Genomic DNA, 20,714 nt, shown 5'->3' with positions numbered 1-20,714 from the left:
GTAAGGCACAGCAGCTGGGGTAGTGCTAACCAAAATCCAGCCTCCAAAACTGCACACTGCTTGGGATTCACAGGCAATTGTATACATGAGTTTTACAGCTCCGCAGAATAATCAGACATATTCAGCCCTAGCGTGGGCGGGGATATCAGGGTTTAAAGAGAAACCAAAAAGTCGCTGAAAGTCATTTGTAAAGGAAAACAACAACGGTTCGCCTGCCTCCTTGTGCAGGCACAAATAGAGAGGCATTTCGTTCGCCGGAAAGACAGCCGAGAAGCTCTACAGATCTTCATGCTGCTCGATACTTCCCCTGATCTGAGTGATAACGCGCGAAGCCTCATCAAAGGCGCGCCGACCAGAAGCTACGATTGGCATCTGGGGGTAGTCAGGTGTGGACTGATGAAGGTGTACCAGCAGAGTCACCATAGTGATGGAACAAGCTATGGAGAAGACGTTGATAGAGGTGGACGTCTCCTTGCGAATGTTGATCTTTTGGTGAGTGACGTGATACATCATGGTAAGAGTCTGCGGCGTAGTTGTTAGCTGGAGTAGCAAACTTTGATTGCGGTGAGTGCCGTGTGTCGCGTGTGCGGGGAAGACATACAGTGGCTATGCCAACCCAGCCTGGGAGGAGGAGACGAGGATCTTGGAAACCACCCGTGAAAGAGAGCACAAACGCAGTGAGATATGCGTTACAAAAGTTGGTTGTGAGCAGGCGAACCATGGTCGCTTGTGGGGTATAATTGATGAGCCTGTGAACTAGTCAATATGGTGTTGCACAGCGAGGATGTCACAACAGAGACGACGGAATAACCTACCATCTGGACATCAGACAGTCCGTGAAGAAGAATGATAAATATCCCGAAGCAAAACACTAACGTCCAGCATATCATATCAGTACAGCACTTTTTGGCATTGGATCCCCTCGAGGAATAATCTCCCAACGCACCCATATAGTTGCAAGCCCAGTCTCAGTCAGGGCGTACCGCGCATCTGCCTCGACACTCATAGCCACAGATCCTCCCGTCGTTGAAGGCACAACAACTACAATCTCCGGTCCTGGCAGGACACGTAACAGTAGTTGAAGCGCAGAAGGCAATCCCCACCACAACGCCGGGAGAATAGAGAAGAGCCGCAGGGCAAAAAGCCACGGGTGCCATGGCTTGGGAACATTGAGAACGACGGCGACACGGGGTTGGAGAAGAGAAGGATGCACGGGGCTATCGATCTCGGGAGGAGCTGTCTTGGTCGTGTGCGGTGGCGGCGGAGGTTTGCTAGACGTCGAGGTCACGGGCGCAAGCGGTTGTGGAGGTAGATGGCCTGTGGAAGAGCCCCGACGAACGGGGGGAGGGTTGGCCATCTCACATCGATCGTTCAGGCCATCTGAAGCAATTCGCGATCAATTGTGTGGGAACCAAAATCACGGAAGCCTAACCCAAGGGAAATAAGGAGGGGAGAGAAATCAGGTCGACGCAAGGGGGGGGGGGGGCAGCCTTGGTAAGGCAGCTGTTGGTGATGGCGTCAAAGGAGGAGGACAAGCTGCCACCTCCAGAGTCCAATGCCTGCACAATTCAGATTGAACCGACAGGGGTCGTGGTGGTTAAAATGCGCCAGCCATTGCAAGTGGGAACACAGGACCCTTTTCGACGTGGCTAGTGGAACCATACAAACTGGATCACACCCCATGGGTTAGGGTTGACCATGACAAAAGCATGCCTGCATGGATATCGAGAGTATCAAATTTCATCCACGGCCATCGAATTCATAAGCTGTTCCCATAAGATGAGAAAGCCGGGAGCATGTATGCATGTAAATATTTAAGATTGTCTTGATAAACCACCAATGAACTTCACATATCCCTCAAGGTTAATGTAGCTTCTTCTTCTTATCCGTATAAGCTTGACCAGACTCCGTTTTCCTGCTCTTACAGATCCACCATGCCACGTACATCCAAGTGATTCCTAACTTAGATAGTCCTCAAAACCATGATAGATAGATAGGCATCGGGGAGCAAGAAAACTCAAGACCTGAAAAGAGGGTGATAAAATAAACCTAGGTAGTAAAGAGTCCCCTATATTAAGGCTCAATTACCTAAATCTTTAGGGTCAAGATCCCGTGTTTTCTTTCCTCCCCTAGATAGGCGACACCGTTAGCGAGCAAAAAATATTCCCATAAAAACATAAATGTGACCCATCATGTCCTACTGTTATCTCGCTTCGTTTTCATTGTTGCCCACATGTTTGGAGCGCTTTGGGAGAACATTGCTGTTGGTCTGACCAGCTTCTGCCGAAATACTCGCGAGGCGCTTTTTGCTTTCGTTCCGTTGCAGCCCGGTAAGTGTGTCCAACAACTCGGTGCGAGAAGAGTCAATACTCAGTTTCTGGTCGTCGCTCTCGTCGCTATCCGTCTCCAAAAGCACCTCGGCATCCACAATTAAATGTCCTGTCGAAGGCGGTAAACCAAGATCCTTCTCTATCAACGGGACCTGTTGCTGCATCCACCGTAAAAGGAGTTGGTGCCGCAGAGCTCCACGCCTTGCCTCACGATAGGCAGAGGTAGTCTGGAGAAACACCTTGATTGCATCTCCCCGGCGTTGGAAATGATCAAAAGCTTCGATTGCAGAGTCAAGCTTGGCTTGGGTCTCGAAGAGTTTCCGTTGTGCTACTGGCCCCCTTATACTTGGGTTCAACAGATCCCGTTCCGCTAATAAGACGTTTGAGCTGGCCAACTCCACGGCTTGTCTTAGTTTGGTCCTTTCACCATCTGATGCTGGTGTATATCCTGCTGCTTCAATCTGATCTCGGTCTTCATGCAATCCCAACAACTTGGAGTCCACGAGTGTCTGCCAGGCGCTTTCATACTGCTGGTTATAGCGCTTGTACCACGAGTATTTTTTGCGCTCTGACACCTCAAAGCATAGGTACTCAAGCCATTGTGATAATGGATCCTGGTCTGCTGGATCTGGTTTCATATGAAGTGGCGTGGTGAGAGACTGCTTAGAGAGGCACTTGATACATCGCGCCAGGTATTCGTCAAATGTATCCCGGTTTCGTCTCACTCTCAGCTGATAACGGCAGAACTGGTTCCACCTTTCCAGCTGGCGTTCAAACACCATCCATTCTTGCTTCCCCGATCCGGTAGTGTCCTGTTTCCAGTACTCAAGAAGCTCGGCGTGGTGTTCTGGGTTCTGGGCGACTTGGTCGATGAGCTCACTGGAATACCAAGGACGTCCCCCAGCCTTGGTCAGAAGGTCATGGAACGCCCTCTCGCGTTTGATGTCGTCGGTATGTTGCTCATCAGGAGACAACAGGGTCTTGACCTGAGGAATCGGGGTGGCCCTCTCGGTAGTTGTTAGAGTTGTACTAGACTCATAATCCGGGTTCCACCATGGCAGCATGTCCATATAACTGCCGGACTTGTCGACTGGGCGTACTACGCTGGAGATGTCTGGCAGAAGATCGCAATAGAGAACCCTGGGGATCATCAGAGATTGTCCAAGACGAGCAGAGACGCAAAAAAGATGGGGTTACCCGTACTGTAGTCCGTCTCTCATCCAACGGGTGACCTTGTCTTGCCCCTGCGCCTCGAGGGATCTGAGCTTGATGTCAGACAAGTTCAAGAAGGAGTCAGAGCAAGAACTTACGAGCATCTCTCGTTCTGCTGCCGTTCATCTTCTTCCTCAGACCATGTTACGGCCTTGAAGATGTGATCCATTGGCTGGTCCCTGGATTTGACGTCTGGATCTGGTGCAAGTGTGACTGGTGGGCTTTGAGGCTTGTCCATTGGGTTACTGTGATCTCGCCGATTTCTCTTTTGTTTGTCCCGCCGGAATTGACAAAGCACCTATCTATGTGACAGGTTGACCTGAATGTTGCCGCAGAGTAACGATGTACGAGTGTACTCTTGTGAAAGGAAATTGAAGGGCCAGGGATGGATGAAGAATGAAGGATGTCACAAGTGAATGCGTCACAGATGAATTTTGAGTGAGACAAACAAGGGGAGAAGAAGAAGAAGAAGAAGAAGAAGCAAGACAGATACGGGACGGATCGCGAATGAGGCTGAGCCTCCCTAATGGCCGAGAAGCCTCAAGGTAAGGTAGGTACCTAATTTGATTTTTCCCTCTTGCCTTCCCTTTCACTTCCAGCCCGAGTAGGGAAGTTGCATGTAAGGTCGTACGCACGAACCTGCTTGGCTGTCGCAGAATGTGAATTAATGAATGGAAAGCGCGGCCCAAGGACCAAGCGCCCCTGTATCTGAAGTCCGGGCAAGCACTCCCATGATCCGCGCCCTGCAGCAACAAACCTAAAGAATTGGAAAGACAAGCCCGGGTAAGTATCCGCGATTAGCGTCGGGCAACTTTGATTGGATGCCGACTGACTGTTCTGGCATCTGGATTCTGGGCTCCAGGGCAGGGCGACTTCTTCCATTGGGTCTTCCCCACAGCGGGCACGCTGGGGCACCCTCCATCAGATTCAGGCCCCCCCCCCTCCCTGCAATCGAAGGCTTCTATCCATTCGATTGTGTCACTGTTTCCATTCAGCAAAGTCCACGTCTGAAGTCTCCCCTTGGTCTCAGTCTCATCTTTACCATTGCCGCGGGTTAAGCGCCAGAAACTTCTAGGCAGCTGTCAATCTCTTAGCTTCAAGCCATCTCAAGAGGCCATTTCCCATGCCTCGGCTCAATCGTCTAGTCTAATATCACATCACCGATATCGATGCTATCACCACTGTTACCCTGGTCCTTGACCCACGCACCATAAAGAGCATGCAGCTCATTCATGACCTCGTGCATTGCCATCGCCACAAGGGACAGGGCAGCTCAAAAGTTGGAAGTGACGACGAGTTCCTTACATGCATTATTACTGTTCTTGTGACCTCTTCCAAGTTTCCAGGTCCATCCAGTCCATCGCATCTCCCTTGCTTCGTATCTGGTGGCATTGACCTCTCTTTTGTCATCAAATTCCATAAAGTGGAAACTGATGATGAATCGACACTCGCTGTTTTAAAACCATTACCAAGCGCGATATCCTCAGGTAGTTAATCACCGAGTTCGTGCCGGACCCGGACTTACACGGAAGAATGCCTCTGACTCCTCAAGGAGCAACGAACAAGAAGATCAGGATCTCTATTCTAAAAGTGATAAGATTTGGGTCAACTTCGTGTAGATTTGGGAGGCCTTTTGATCAGTTGTCTTCATCACTTATGACAACCATCATAAGTCTTTATCCCTCTTTGTCACTCCAACTTGAATCCAATGCATGCTCGGATGTTAAAAAAGTCTTGAGATTCGACCAGAAATATATACAGGCCACCCTGTGATGGTTGTGGGGACCCTTGTAGTCTCTCTGACTGGTCATTTTCTTTTTGACCCCTAGTCAAAGGGTTTTAGTGTTTTTGCATTCCGAACATATTACTGATGAGGACGAGCATTATATCAACGGTTTGTCCAACGCAGGTCTCTGATCTACCGGATAACAGTAGAAAGGCAATGCATCAAATCAGTGTGCTTTCTTCACACACTGTCGGTTAGGTGCATGTGGAATATATATCCCTCCGTTTGATGATTGCCTCATGTCGAGATCTGATGTTTACCCTGGATAATCAAGGTGCAAGGAAAATTAATTATAAGCAAACTCACCTGGTTTTCATCAGCTGAATCTTATAATGTGAATGGGAGGATGTTATTCACAAGGAAATCAATGGATCGTAGCGGCGCTGGTTTCATCAATGTCTATTAGTGCTGCTATGAACATTCTCACTTACACCTTGAATAAGGCGGCAGAGTGACGATACCTCGTATCCCCTTTATCCATGATTTGAACGTTTCTTCCAGGCTGATACTGGCTCCTCTGGAATCCCCGTCTTTGCGTCATGAAGTGCAGCTGAATCGTCTCTGGCACCATCCATGCGCTTGAACTTGCAGCGCCAGCGAAATATCACAGCGTGCAGAATAAGAACATCGCTGGAGTCTTGAAATAGGCGGCAACACAACTATGAGTTCTCAAGATGAAGATTGACCACCGCGACTTGGAGGAGAGTTCGCAGACCGCGTGGTTTGTATCCCTTATCGAGCACGCCCAGTTCTTGAAGCAACGACAGCGCCAACCAGGGTGCCCAAGACCGAATTGTAATGCACAGAACTCGATGGGTGTCTCATGAGTCCGAGAAGCGGTTTGGACTGGAATTGGACTGCTCTGCCGTGCTCTCGTAGGTCGGCCGGGGAAGATGGTGAACTGCCAGGGCAAGTCGTTGGGGCCAAAGTATAAGACACCACGGATATTCGATTCTCGGGGGCTGGATATCCGACATGACTGCCACATGGATTTTCTTTTTTGAAGGGCTACTCTAGTCGAGTCTTGTAGAGAGTTGGAGGTAAATTGCGCGGGCTTTGTATCGGTGGCGGTCTCGGTAGAAGGGAAATAACACCTGTACATTCAAAGTCAGCACGGCTGAATATTTCTAAAGTTTATGAGATCAAAAGCAGTGAACTTGAAGTAAGCCAACAGTCCTTGGTTCACCCATCTTCAGAGTCTCCTGACCTGTTTCGGCGGGCAAGGCTAAAGAAAATATCCGTCGAACCGCTCTGCGACTTGTACATGCACACAGGTTAGCAGCTTCTTTTCTTCCAAGATCGTGGTTCGTTAATGACAATTCTGTTGTCAACTTTTGGTAAACCTGTCCCTTGATTAGATGATGAACTTTTGTACCAGTTGTTACTGTAATAGCCTCTGAACAAAGAAATGAAGGATACCTCAATGACCAGATGCCGGTCACTTAATGTGTGACTTTATCTTACACTCAAGCTCTGGGAAACGATAGAGGCATCATGTTGTCTGTGACATTAGCGGCAGCCGGAGGCTAAAGTAAATGATTATCGCTTAATCACAAATGAGCCACACTCTATAGACTCTGTATTCCAATATGTCGACATGGGTATCCCGTGTGCTTCATACCGACGAAGAATCATGTTTGACTCCTTCCCCACGGCCCCGAAGGAGACGAGTGGGCTTTGGGAAATGCATCATAGGTCTTGCAAAGCCATAATAGATTCATATGAGTTAGATTTGGTCAAAGGGTGAGTTCGGAGCCTGAGTTCGTTGAGGCTTTGAAACTGGATAAGATAAGTGTTAGGAAACGTCGCTAACTCAGGCGTAGATAACGCACCTTGTCATCGTTAAGCTTCTCCTGTTATAGCCCTCAACATATCGCCAATTGACACCGAGGTATTTTGTCAAGTTTCACGTGCATTTGGCCCGATTATAGTATTGCCGGGAGTCTTGTAGGATGGCAATGGCTAACCAGTACTGTCGTCGTTATGTCCTACAGACATTTCGTCTATATTCCTTTGCAAAATTCGTAGCCCAGTCTTGATGTCCAAGTGACTCTTGTGAATAAAAAAACGATGGGAAAGAGTTGCTTAAGCCATTCGATCGGATGTGGCTTCTGGATCGGCTTCGAGTTCTGGTTCTTCGTTGCGCACATCCAGAGTCTGTCGGCGGCTCAGACGATTCAACTGCATAACAACCGTTAGCTCCTTTAAACCAGTTGATAACAGTGTCTCGAATTTGAAGCTTATCGGGGAGGAAAACCCTGGTAGACTCCAAAAACATCATGTAATGGCAACGTGAAAGGAGGCCTGAGTGTAAGCTGGGGTTTACGGCGGAGCCCCTGAGAACCATACTAGCTCTGAATAAATTGGAAAGAAAAACGAGGAACCATAGCTAAGCAGAGTATGTCGAAACCTTTGACTGAGTGACTCTGATAGCAAGTACCGAGACGAGTTAGCCCCTGAGGGCGAAGTGTAGCTTATGGATATGTGAGATTCTTCCACACACAGCTGTTCTAAGCGCTTTTCATGGGCATCAACTTTCTCAAGGACGGAAAGGTCCTGAATGCCTTCCGAGAGCCTTGTTATACGAAGCTCACTAGGGCCAACTGAAAGATTCTTTGGGGACTCGGCATAAACGGTGTTGGTGTTACTCGTAGACGAAGGGGGCATGGTACTGATTATGGGACTCGTTTATCAGAAAATGAATGGCCAGAGTATGCCAGCCCCTAACAAAGTGGTTAGTCATAGATTAAGACAAGTGAATCGTGATCTGAAGTGCTTAAGGAAAATCTTCCTGCAACCTAGAAAGGAGAGAAACCTGCTGAAGAGCGGATCGAGGCCGTCGTTAGAGATCTGAATGTGTATGAAATAGAACGCGAACCTGTGTACTACCGCACTGTTCTCGCCAGTTTCATTGCGGTTTGTAACGTGGAAGCCCTGAGTACACGTCAGTTTACCCAAAGGCATGATTCGTTCTTCAGGCTTTCTTCCTGAGCTCCTTCCTAAGCCCCGGAGGTTCTTTCGGTAAGTCTGGGTGTCCTCCAAAGAGACACAGACTACTTAATGCTTTCAACGCTTCGTCTAGAAAGGGGACAGAGAAGTTCCTTAATCCCTGAGAGTCCAGTAAGACCTCATGATTTCAACTTGTCTTAGTCACAGCCGCCGCCGAGCGCGCTGCGAATAACGACTAACTCCGTGAGTTCTAAGTGCAGAAGAAACTTTGGCTCTCTCCATAGTAAAAGACCCAGCCTTGAGATCTGTCTTTGCGGGATCCGAACCGTCAAGCTGCAAGTTGTTCGACCTGACTAGATCGTGCCAACAAAGGCCTCTAAGATATAAAGACGGCAATCTAGTCACTTGGCACTTCTCAAGCGCTCAAGAGTAAGCGAAGGGGAATTGGCGGGATAGAAGAGGAGGTGAAAGGTGTACTAGCGGCCTGCGCAGCGAAATCGGTTGGATCAGGGGTGACTTCTGCTTACGAGCTTTTCTTCTCAGCTCAAACTTAGGGGGATCCGGTTGCGTCTAAGCTTTCAAGTTGGCTACCTAGCATAAGAGTAACTGTCAGTGACCTTTTCAGGCTTTCTGCGTAAGAGGTATCTGTGGTGATCTAGTTCGGGTCTTCCAACTTACACCCTCAACTCAACGTAACTGAGCCCCTGTAGTGACTGTTGTGCTCATCGATTTTGCTGTCCGCGCTTCTAAGACAACCCAATCGCTGTTTCCAGCGCTTCCGGGGTGATAGGGGATCCAAGAGCTCTGTGGGATGCCTGTCGTTGTCGCTTTGTACTGAAGCGTCATGTATGGCCAGGGGGCCATTGGAGTTTGCCCTGATAGGAATCTTCGTTAGTATACTGATCAAGACATTCCAACTATGTGGGATATCGGCAACTATACGGAGAAGGGATCGAAGCCTCGATTGCCGCCTCACTGAGAGCAATGACAATCTAGAGCTCAATGGCCACTCTCCGCACTTGTGTTGACACCAAACAGACTCAATGAACTTTGCGTTACCTCTAAGATGCCTACCTTTGTTCGCTAGTGAAATCAAGCTTGCTGTGGATCAAGGAAGTGCTGGTGATGGGTACAGATGACTCGCGAGGGTGGTCTTCGCTACCTCTCGATCGGATTGTCGCCTAACTCCTAGGCCTAGGGAGCGACGAGCGCTTGATTGTATAGTCTTTCTGAGTGCCTGCAGAATCTCGAGTCTGTAGCCGGCCAAGGAATACTGATGTGTTGAACTTGGCTCGGAGGTGCAAGTTGTTGATGCTACTTCTCGGTCGACGGTCGGTAGCGCCTTAGGAGCATGATGTCGACATTAGCTCTTGGTGTCTCTGTCGAAGTGTGACAGCAAGTAAAATACCTATAAGAAGCCGAAGAGGCAATGCTAGAGTGTTTCTAGGTACGTGAGAAGACTGTAGAGTGATCCTTACCATGGTGATGTTGTGTAACGGCATGCTTGGTGGGGGGTGTTGTCCACCGCCAACTTGAGTGATCTTCAGCATGAAGGCTTACAGAAGCCTCAATATGAATAGGATGCTTGAGATGCTCGAGGGTATCGTGAAGCTTGACGGAAACGGTAGAAAATGCAGCATTGGTGCAATGTGGTGGAGTTACCACTCGGCGCTGTCGACCTGAAAATGGCTGGTATGGGTCCAAGTTTGATATCTTACGAAATCAGCAAAATTAATCAACATACCTAGGCAAGAAAAGAAGCGTCACAAAGGTTTGACGGGAACCCGGAAGCAAATGTCAGTAGGTCAAAGAACTGTTGAAGAGTGTTTGCTGTTTGCACCCTCTTATTGTTTGTCTTACTACCTACTTTTCTTCGACATGTAGTAGTTTACCGGCAGCTTTTTCATTCATCAATATGCATTACAGAGGACAATAAGATTGCAAGCTAGCTAGAAACACAGTTTCTTCCCAGGTACTGTTCCAGCGGAGTGGGCACATGGATATACTTATGGCATTACAGTATTCATGAATTCTAATAGGCCTATGACATGCAGACTACGGAAACCTCAGTGGTTTACTGCCCTGTAGACATCCTTCTGGGGATATAGTTCTCGTGTTACAGTTGATGCTGGCCCCTATGCGAGAAGTCTCCGCTCCCGCCGGCGTCGGTATCTGGCACTATGCCATGTCGCTGCACCGCCATAACTGCTTCACAAACACATTAAATCACATCAATGAAGCTTAAACAGGTATTCGTGGCACCAGAGATCACTCTCAGATAGTTTGCATCACCGTATCTTCATCATTCGTGCGTCCAGAGCGATCTGTCGTAGCTGTCGAAATACAGGCTGTACAACTGAACTTGCCCTACCCCTGGATCCCAAGTTTCACCGTGTCATGACCGCTACCGCCGGTGTACTCACCGTGGCCTTGCTCTCTACTGTATCTCCACTCGCTTCCCAAGCTCACAACTTCTCCCCCTCTTCTCCTCCAGCATCACCAACAACAAACACGGTAAGTCCCTTTCTTTCCTCAACTCCAGCATATCACAACCCATACCAAGTCCCCTCTTCTTGAGAAGCTCTTTCTCATCATATTCATCATCTTCTCGTGTTCTAGCACTTGTGGTTGCCCCTTGACTTGCCGCCGCTCGCGTGGCTCCCTGTGTTTTCTCGCGAGAAGATCACGAGCTTCCCCTTCTCAACCCACAACACAACACATAACAGACTTCAAATCACAATAACAGTGAGCTGAAGGCTACCTCATTATCGCCATCGTCAACTTACGTTACGGCGCTCGTTGTTGCCGTTCGCGTGGTCCCCTTTGTTATCTCGCGAGAAGCTCACGATCTTCTCCTTCTCCTTCTCAACCCACAACACAACACACAACAGGGTTCATTTCACGATAATACGGATACAACAGCTACCTTGTCACCTTCGTTGTAAGCTTGAGTTCCGGCGCTTGTTGTTACCCCTTCACTTGTCACCGTTCGCGTGGCCCTGAGTGTCTTCTCGCAAGAAGATCACAAGCTTCCCCGTCTCATCCCACCACATAACACACACCGGGCTCTAGATCACAATAACAGTGAGCTAAAAGTTACCTCATCATCTTCATTGCAAGCTTGAGCTCCGGCGCTGGTTGTTGCCCCTTGATTTGTTGCCGTTTGCGTGGCTCTCTGTGTCTTCTTGCGAAGAGATCACGAACTTCCCCTTCTCAACTCAACACACAACAAACAACAGGCTTCAGTTCGCGATACATACTGAGCAGAAGTCTATCTCCTCATCTCTATCGGCTTCTTGCGTTCTTCCTCTCGTTGGCGCCCCTTAGCTTGTGGCCGCTCTCTTCAACCTCCGCATCTTCTCACGAGGGATCACAACCTTCACCTTCTCAACTCAACACCACACAATCAACAGACTTCAGATCACGATAACTACCGACTTAAAAATTGCCTCATCGCAATAGTCGTCTTATCGCGTTCTGGCACCTCGTGTTGCACCCTCACTTGTTGCCGCTCCTTTGGTCCCCTGTGTCTTTCGCGAGAAGATCACGAGCTACACCTCAACTCAACACAATACGCAAAAAAAAAACAGACTTCATTTCATAATTAATACTGACTTTGAGACTATCTAGTGATACTATCGATCCCATCTCTCAAAGTCAAGCAAGAACGCAGAAAAACGCGCCGACAAGGTCAGTGAATTGCTGCCCCTTTATCAAGCCATCTCCCCCGTTTCCTCTTCCTACAAGCTTTTCTTCCACCTTACAACATCCATTTTCCCCCTTGCAACACCCATTTTTCTTACAACAACCATACTTCCCCTGAAACATCCACGTTCTTCCTTACAGTATCCTTGTATCAACTTGAACAAGTTCCCATCGTCCTGTTGTCACTTATCGGACCTCACTTCGTCAACGAGGTAAATGAACTGATACCCCTCCTTCATCAAAACAACAAAGCCACCACCTCCATTACCACTTCCCACACACTTTCCCTCTTCTTCACAATATCGCCCCATCAAATTGAAGCTCGCATTATCGTGTTGCTACTTGTCAAGCCTCACTTCACTGGCAAGATTCATGATTCACTGTCGCCCGTGCAAGACATCAAAACCAGCACCTCCTTCTACTCTCCCCATGCTTCTTTCTTCTTCCTTCCAACATTACCATCTCACTCAAGTGATCTCTTGCGAATTGCCAGACCTCAACTTGCGAACGAGGTCCATGAATCACTGTTCCCACTCACTCCCCCTTATCAAGACATCAAAACCATCTCTTCCTTCTCCGCTCCTCACACTTCTTCCTTCTTCCTTTCAACATCCTCTTCCAACTTGAAGCTAACAGTGTCGTGTTGTCATTCAACAGAACCTACTTCGCCCTTGGTGCCGTCATCATCATGTCGACACTCGAGTATCGAACACCGCATGCGGTTGCGTCTACAAACCGCACGCTTCGAAACGCCTTCTCTGCCCTGAACATACACTACTCGGGCGACGAGGAGGAGTCGGAGAGCGATGGCTCTCCCAGATGTAAGTCTCTCCTTCTAGCACATTTGACTCTTCTCCCTGTTCTGCTTTGGCCGCGAGCCCAGCGCAAGATCGTTTGATTTCTACCGAAAACACACCGGCTTCTTGAGTTTTGTCTTCTCTGTATAGTCTTTTATGTCTTCTGTTTTCTGTTTCTTCAGTTCGTTCCTAGCGCGAAGTCGGACTTCCTTGTTTTATCGTTGGCATCAAGTTCCCAAGAGAAGCTTGTCTCACATGGCCTTCCTGGAACTCCTCTCATCTCTTTTGAATTACATTCAAGAGGAAAGACTAGCGTTTCTACCCTTCCCCATCCTCTCTGTCTTGCTTGTCCCTCGACGCGAAGTCGGTGTCTTTGTGGTATGATTTCTGGTGAAGGCACTCGTTTCTCGCGCCAAATCTTTGAAATCCTTTCGTCTCCTTCTCGTTTTTTCAAAGAGAAAAGATCGTCGCGCCTTCTAGGAGTGTTAGCGGCTACTCTCGTGGTGTCGTGGTAACTTCTGGGGATAGCCCCTTTTCGTGTTTTCTGGCGGGCAAGCCGCTCAGGGGCTTTTCCTGAACAAGCTTCACTTTTCATTATTTCCACCATTCCTGGAACAAGCAGATGTACTAACAAATTTCAGCCTCTCCTTCCCGACTGCTCACCAGCTCCAAGAGGTAGTTACTGGTTTGAGGACGAGTTCAAGTTGAACTTTGCTGACAGAAGTCCATAGCATGCCATCTTTGGCCCAGAAGGACGATGTTGCCCAACCTGAACACAGCTCTTACCCCTACAACGGCCCTCATCAAGCTGGCCAAGACAACGTTGACTACCCTACGAATGTGGAGCCCACCGCTCAGGTCGCGACGAACCAGGCACATCCAGCGCTCACTGGTGACTTCATGCCTGTGAGCGAGGCTGTTCGACCTATTGCCACCCTCCCGGCTAAAACGGGAGCCGTTGCCAACACCCACCGAGATTTCGACGCTCAGTCTATTTATCCTGGAGATGCCTGTCTATTTGTGGCCAAGTGAGCAACTTGTGTCTTCGCCGTGTAATACATGTACTGACCTTGGGCCCAGCCTCCCTCAACACATCGATGATCTCACCCTGAGGGTTTCTCTTACCAAGCACTTTGCCAAGTTTGGTACAGTCTTCGTCAAGGTCAAGCGTGACCGCACCAGACACATGCCTATGGCCTTTGTTCAGTACACTGTGAGTTGACCATGATAGGCATGAGTTCTCTTTGACACACGGTGAACTAACTTCTTATTAGCAAATCAAGCACGCCGATGTTGCGGTGCGCGAGGCTCGTGGAGATATCATCCATGGCCGTGCTATTCGAGTTGAGAAGTGCGGCGGAAACCGTACGTCCTTCCGGCAAAACCTTTATGTCCAGATGCTAACTTCTAATAGTCTCCTACATTATCTGGCGCAAAGACACTCGCCCCGTTCACTCCAACGAAGCTCATTCTATTTTTTCCCGCTATGGACCAGTTAAGAAGGTCGAGATTCTCGACCATGATGCTCAGACCAAGCTCGCCGTTCCTCCCAGTCTTCGTATACTGTACTCCAGATTTGACCCCAAACGTAACGTCATCCAGGTAAGTTCTCTTTAAGACAGCTCCATTAATTGTAGAGCTAATATCGTTTAAGGACGTCGGCCCTAACACACCATTCGTCATTATGGCTTTCGATCCCAAGATGGTTCAGAAGCGTTCTGACCGCCCAGCTGACGACCAAACCTTCATGGAGATGTACGAAAAAGACTGCCGTTCAGTGTTCTTCGGCGGACTACCTCATTATGCTGACGAGGCCATGGTCTACCGACTGGCTGGTATCTGCGGCCATATTCGTTCTGTTGATCTACGAACTTCCCCTGACCAGGACGGTGGTCGTAAGTGACTCCCATCCATGAACTTGGTCTCAACTAACTGTTCCAGTCCCTCACCCTTGGGCATTCGTCGAGTACGACGAGTTTGATGTCCCTGACAGAGCCATGGAAGAATTTGTAAGTTCTTCCTCTGTCTTCCGTCGGGATCGGAGTGCGTACCGAATGTCTGCTAACACCTGTCCTAAGAATGGCAAAGAAGTTGAAGGCTGTATCCTTCGGGTCGAACGAAAGAGAACCAAGCCCGCCCCCGAAGCCGTCGCTGTTCCTCAAGCCATCGGCACTCGGCTGCCCGACTCTGGCCCTCACTACCCCAACCCTGGTTTCCGTTTTCCCGACTCTGGTTCTCGCTTTCCCAACCCTGGCCCGTCCCGTGTTCCCGGCTCTGGTTCTTCCCGCATGTCTGGTAGTGTGGATGATGCTCGCTTGTATCCATCCCCCCTACGTCCTGTTAAGCGTCCTCATCGTCGCTTTGACTCTCGCGTCGTCTCCGCGGCCGATGCTCCGATCAACCACCGCCGTATGGTTTCGAGCACAGGTCTGTCTCAAGAAGAGCAAGAGTTTCTTGAACGACATCGTGTGGAGGACCTACTTAAGCCGGAGGATATACAGCCCAAGCCTCTACCCGTCCCGACTTTGGCAGTCCCTAGTGGTCCCAACTTAGATGAGGTTACTCCGGTTCAGTCTCCGGAGAAGTACCCTGCCGAGTCTGGTAACACAGTTCGGTTCGCCGCTTCACCTAGCACCTTGCCATCTCATGCTGGGTCATCTCCTATTCCCCTTCAGATACCTGCTCCTCCTGCAGAGTTCAGCCCGCCGAATCTTCGGGCTTTCAAGGACCGTCTCGCTGCAGATGGACACTCACGGGTTACGGCCTTTTCACCTGCTGCAGAACTTGCTGCGATACGGTGTGAGGTTGCTGCTGAAGACAAGGCCAACGGCAAGGGACACCGCCGTGCTGTTTCGATGTTTATTACCTCTACCTATCCTCCTCCTCTTGACCTATCGGAGAGCGATGACAGCACCTGGCGCGAGAGTGGAAGCTCGCCAGACGAGCAGGGCATGCAGAAGAAGAAGAAGGCTAAGAGTGGCCTGATTCGACGTCGCCACCTATCTGAGGAGAATCTGAAGCGCAACCAATTGTACCAATCCAAACTGAAGAGTACATATGCATCAGAGGAGATTATGCGCGGCAGATCTCTAACTCGCGAAACCGAGCAGCCTCGTGACAAGAGTGGCAAGTCTCGCAAGAGTGATGCCACTGAGAGAGCCCCCGAAGGACAGGTCGTTGTTGCCTCTCAGCGAGTCTCCGAGGACCAGCCTATCGTTGCTGCTCAGCAGCAAACATACCAGCCCGCCATGCCATATGCAAATATGGTCCCTCAATACCCTCCTCCACCCATGCCGCCCATGGGTTATATGCCGATGCCGGCCCCAGCCATGCCTCCCGTCGCTGCTCCTGGTGGCTTTAACTATATGAACACACCTCAGCATCCTCATCTGCAGTTCAATGAACCTATGCAGATGTACCCAGGCCCATCTCACCTTGGGTACCCAACCCCAGGGCCATCCCAGGTGCAGTATCCTCCTCCTCCACACCCCGCCCCCATGTACCAGGGGCAACCTCAGGTGCCTTTCCAGGGACACCACCAACGCGAGTATCACGAGCCCATGACTGTGTCTCAAGATGCTCGCAACCACCCATACCAAAGCCACGGTCGACCTCAGTACCAAGGTCGCCGCCATGCTTCATACGCGCATCCTCAGCAGATGCATTACCAGGGGAACTACAGCGGTACGCCCCACTCTAACTTCACTTCCCGGGGACCAAGAGAGTCCTACCACCAGAGCCGCCAGCGACAGGAAGCAGAGCGCTACCGTCGCTATAACTCTTAGATATCCAGATGCCCTGCCACGACCGCTATATCCAGGTATATAGTGTATGGCCTCTTGGTGTTCAACTTCTCTCTGACTATCAAACCTGATCCTCTAGCTCGACATTTTTGGCGTCTTTATTCGACATTTCTGATCTTTTCTTTCGATTTCCCAGCTTGCAAGTGCTATACAGCTATATATCCATGCGAGCCTAGGAGCCTAGGCTCAGTCGCCATTTCCAAAGCTGGACCTGATTGCTCTTTGACGACTTTTTTTTGGTTCTCGAAAAGTTATATTCGCAACCAGCCACAGGTTTTTCAATTCCCCGCCAGACACATCACCACACCAGCATGCTAGGCATGCCTCTCCCTGAGCCACAGCACAAAGACAGACGACAGGATTTACAGGAGACATCACACCAATCATATCGGCTTGGATGCCCTTAGACAGAACAGATCTTCGACACGGCAGGGTTGGATGAGACTGGATTGCTTTCGGAACCATGGTCAGATACGAGAGACGAGGTGTCTCTGCGGTTTTCTCGTCTATGTACGGATTTGTTAACTTCACGGTTTCCTTTCATTTCCTTTCTTTCCTTTACTGTTCTTGATTTATATTGTCAAACCCCCTAGAAAACCACAAAAAAAGAGAATAAGGGAGCAATCTCACCAATGGGCCTTTGTCCCACCAAAACTCTTGTCCCTCCCTGCACGCAATTGTGAATGAATGAATGGATGGATGGATGAATGAATGAGTAAGTGATGATGTGACGATATGACTGAGACTGACAAAAAGGGCCGAAAGTTGCCACATTCAATGGCAGGCATGATATGATATGACATGATGTCCCTCGGCCTTGATAGGTGTTGTCAAAATAAACTCAGCAAAAGCCATTCTAAACTTGGGCTGGATCTATACCAAGTGGTCTAAATGTTTTTGTCGTTTAGGATCAAGGTCCCTAGTTTTCTTTCCTCCTCTAAGTCCCTCAGGTAGATTCAGCGTCGGCCGATCATCCATCGTGGGCCGTGATCATGCGGTTTACAGTGGCCCAAGGATGCTACAGTGACCCCCACTCTCCGTAGTAAAAGCGACAAGCATTTGATGGCCCAGATTTCCTCTATGCAGTCAATTTGGCGATAGAACGTTACTAAATCGGGTGTAGAGGGAGGTTCTATTCCTACGCTAACTAATCATCCCAGACCAGACGAGACCAGACCAAACCAAACGAGGAGCGACTTTTTTTTAATTGACTTATTTGCAATTTTTCTCGCTCTCTCTCTTCCTTCGTCCTCACTTACATCACGTCAATTCCCAACTAAAGGAAGATACAAACACATTTCATCAACAAGAATCGTCAACTTGGAATTAACTCACAATGGGCTTTCCATCGAACACGGCGTCCAATGCCGTCATCTATGTCACTTATGCCCTGTTCCTGTTTGTCTCCGATCTCGCTTACATTTTCGTATTGAAGCTAATCATCAGAACAGACTCATGGGAACTGGCATTGCTTGGAAGATGAGACATCAGTCAAAGGCCGATTTCCTTTCAGGAAACGGAACTCAGACGGGTCAGAAAATCCCCAGTTACGAAATGCTTGTGAGAGGCGACGAGGCAACTCTGCTCCTCTACTCACAAACATGTCGATCTACAGCTCAAACAACACGGAACATAGGCTAACCACAGGAACAGCCTTCCCTCTGGCCCTCAACTTCATCGCCTCCGGTGAGTAGAGCCAAAAGAGCTCTTGCTACAACGACTCCGGAGCGGTGGCAAACTGCAACATGTCAGCAAAAACGAAGAACACGGGCTGTGAGACCTCGCACGGTGACTCCAGCCTGAAACTTCTCGGTCGAGTATATTCAAGTCATAAGATGAACGAGCAGGTTCGTACATTGAAAGAAGATCTTCCTTCTCTCCCCCCTATCCCTCCTGAGATGCTCTCAGACTCTGTTGCTACTAACCCCATCCAGCTCAGTCGAGGTCACTCTTCACTGAGCTGGGTAACTCGAACTACCTGCTCCAGAGAGGCAATCTCGGGAGGCTGGGGGGAGAGGATGCGGCTCACTACGGGCGCTGAGTTGACGTATCGTCTGGATCCAACCTCGGAGCATGTTTGCGACGGCAGACATGTCTGTTCTTCTGGGGAGATCCTGGCGTGCGACGACGAAGCTGAGATTGTACCGTAAATACTCGATCAAGTTAATGCTTGCGTGGGAAAAGTGTTGCCGCTCCAATCTATCCCCTGCCCCCCCAATAACGTTGGAATGACAACTGACTCTTGTAGCTCTCGGATCCGGTATTCTCTTCTCGTACCCTGAGTTGGCCACTATTTCCGGTGTTCAGGGCATGATCGTCTACGCTCTTGCGTCGTCGCTGCCCATGCTCATCTTTGGATACCTCGGCCCTATCATCCGACGACGATGCCCTGAGGGGTTTGTCCTCACTGAGTGGACTCGCCAGCGATATGGTGTCATTACTATGCTGTACCTGAGCTTCATGTCTCTTGTGACCTTGTTCTTGTACATGGTTGGCGAGCTGTCGGCTATCGGACAGGTCGTTAATGCCATGACTGGCCTCAAACCTCTTCCGGTTATGATCGTTCAGTGCGCTGTCACCACCATCTATACCTGTGAGTTTCTCAGTGTTGCGGCCCTATGTCTTATCTAACAATCTACAGCCCTCGGAGGATTCAGAATCTCGTTCATCACCGATGTTGCCCAAGGTACCATGGTCATCGGTCTCGTCATTATAGCCGCCATCACCATTGGCGCAAAGACTGAGATTCAGCGACCTCTCATCGAAGAGTCTGGTCTCACCAAGTCCAACCTCCTCGGCTGGCAGCTGCTGTACATCCTACCTGTTGCTGTCTTGACCAACGACTTCTTCCTATCTTCCTTCTGGCTCCGAACTTTCGCCTCCAAGACTGACAAGGATCTCCGAATTGGTACCACCATCGCTACGATCGTCATTCTGTGTATCCTCACTCTTGTTGGTTCCACCGGTCTGATCGCCGTTTGGTCCGGAGCTCTGTCTCTCGAGGACGCTGCTGGTTCTGGATCAGTGGCCTTCTTCGTGCTCCTCGAGACCCTTCCCAGCTGGGTTGTTGGCATTGTGCTCGTCATGGTCGTCACCATGAGCACAGCTGCCTTTGACAGTCTCCAGTCTGCTATGGTCTCCTCCGGCTCCAACGATCTCTTCCGCAACAAGCTCAACATCTGGTACATCCGTGCCTTTGTCGTCGTCATCATCATTCCCGTCATCGTCATTGCTCTCAAGGCCCCCTCCGTTCTTCAGATCTGGCTCATCACCGATCTCATCTCCGCCGCTACAATTCCCGTCTTGGTGATTGGTCTCGTCGATAAGTTCTACTGGTGGCGTGGCTTTGAGGTTGTTGTCGGTGGCCTTGGTGGTATCCTCACCGTCTTCATCTTTGGATGCATCTACTACGGTAACGCTCAGGAGGCCGGTGAGCTTCTCCTTGTGCAGAAGGGCCTCTATGGCAATGACTGGAGTGCCTTTGGCGCTTTTGTTGCTGCCCCTGTTGGAAGTATTCTCTGGGGCTGTGGCGCTCTCGCCCTCCGTCTTTCTTACCAGTACATGTCTGCTAAGATTCGAGGACATCGTTTTGATGCTCTTGATCGCCCCGTGGACCTTCGTCCTTCAAGCACTGAGGAGGATGTTCCCACTGAGAACCTCGTTTCTTCGACCCCTGGCAAGTTCTTTTAAAGGGGACACTAAGCAGATGCCTTTGGATTCTGTTCTGTAAAAAAAGTTTGACAATCAATTGGAGGTTTGGTACAAGATTGGTTTCGCGGCTGGTTGGTTTGACAAAAAGTAATCGATAGGTTAATCAAGAGTATTTACACCAGTGTTTCAGCCTAAACCTAATTGTTCAACTCGGTAGTTCCCATGCTGCAACTTTTTTACAGACCTGCAGCACTAGCTCAGAACTTGCATAGCATGAGAATTACTATGTCTGCCAGCTTAATCATTTATTTTGTCCTGATCAAAACAGAGCCAGGACAGGCCACTCCCTCCCCTAGTGAGAGCACTCAGTTTATATAACAAGACGCCAGGAATACCACAGCCACAGCCCTACTATAGTGGCCTCCTCAGTAATTTATAATCCAAGAGAAATACCACAACACAACACAACACAATATCAACA

General features: G+C 49.4%; 4 protein-coding genes across 4 annotated transcripts; 2 read left to right on the top strand and 2 right to left on the bottom strand.

Moving 5' to 3' along the window:
- Positions 1-276: 276 nt before the first annotated feature.
- Positions 277-1,357, bottom strand: FMAN_08703 (uncharacterized protein; the record flags this gene model as incomplete). Its single annotated transcript, XM_041829462.1, has 4 exons — positions 277-522; positions 602-749; positions 816-871; positions 947-1,357. The coding sequence occupies 4 exons, from the start codon at positions 1,355-1,357 to the stop codon at positions 277-279; spliced, it is 861 nt and encodes a 286-aa protein (XP_041680223.1).
- Positions 1,358-2,203: 846 nt separating this feature from the next.
- Positions 2,204-3,780, bottom strand: FMAN_08702 (uncharacterized protein; the record flags this gene model as incomplete). Its single annotated transcript, XM_041829461.1, has 3 exons — positions 2,204-3,470; positions 3,528-3,590; positions 3,641-3,780. 3 exons carry the CDS (start codon positions 3,778-3,780, stop codon positions 2,204-2,206), a joined length of 1,470 nt encoding a protein of 489 aa, XP_041680222.1.
- Positions 3,781-12,670: 8,890 nt separating this feature from the next.
- Positions 12,671-16,564, top strand: FMAN_08701 (uncharacterized protein; the record flags this gene model as incomplete). The annotated part of the gene is made up of 9 exons (XM_041829460.1): positions 12,671-12,803; positions 13,421-13,454; positions 13,511-13,807; positions 13,860-13,992; positions 14,054-14,144; positions 14,194-14,381; positions 14,434-14,674; positions 14,721-14,788; positions 14,858-16,564. The coding sequence occupies 9 exons, from the start codon at positions 12,671-12,673 to the stop codon at positions 16,562-16,564; spliced, it is 2,892 nt and encodes a 963-aa protein (XP_041680221.1).
- A 1,354-nt stretch (positions 16,565-17,918) lies between these two features.
- On the top strand, positions 17,919-20,272 carry FMAN_08700 (uncharacterized protein; the record flags this gene model as incomplete). Its single annotated transcript, XM_041829459.1, has 5 exons — positions 17,919-17,980; positions 18,034-18,185; positions 18,236-18,268; positions 18,831-19,175; positions 19,224-20,272. 5 exons carry the CDS (start codon positions 17,919-17,921, stop codon positions 20,270-20,272), a joined length of 1,641 nt encoding a protein of 546 aa, XP_041680220.1.
- Positions 20,273-20,714: the final 442 nt, after the last annotated feature.

The sequence above is a fragment of the Fusarium mangiferae genome (assembly GCF_900044065.1).
Source record: "Fusarium mangiferae strain MRC7560 genome assembly, contig: FMAN_scaffold004, whole genome shotgun sequence".
Lineage (NCBI taxonomy): Eukaryota > Fungi > Ascomycota > Sordariomycetes > Hypocreales > Nectriaceae > Fusarium > Fusarium mangiferae.
Note: the sequence above shows the minus strand (reverse complement) of the source record. Positions and strands in the feature narration are given on the sequence as shown.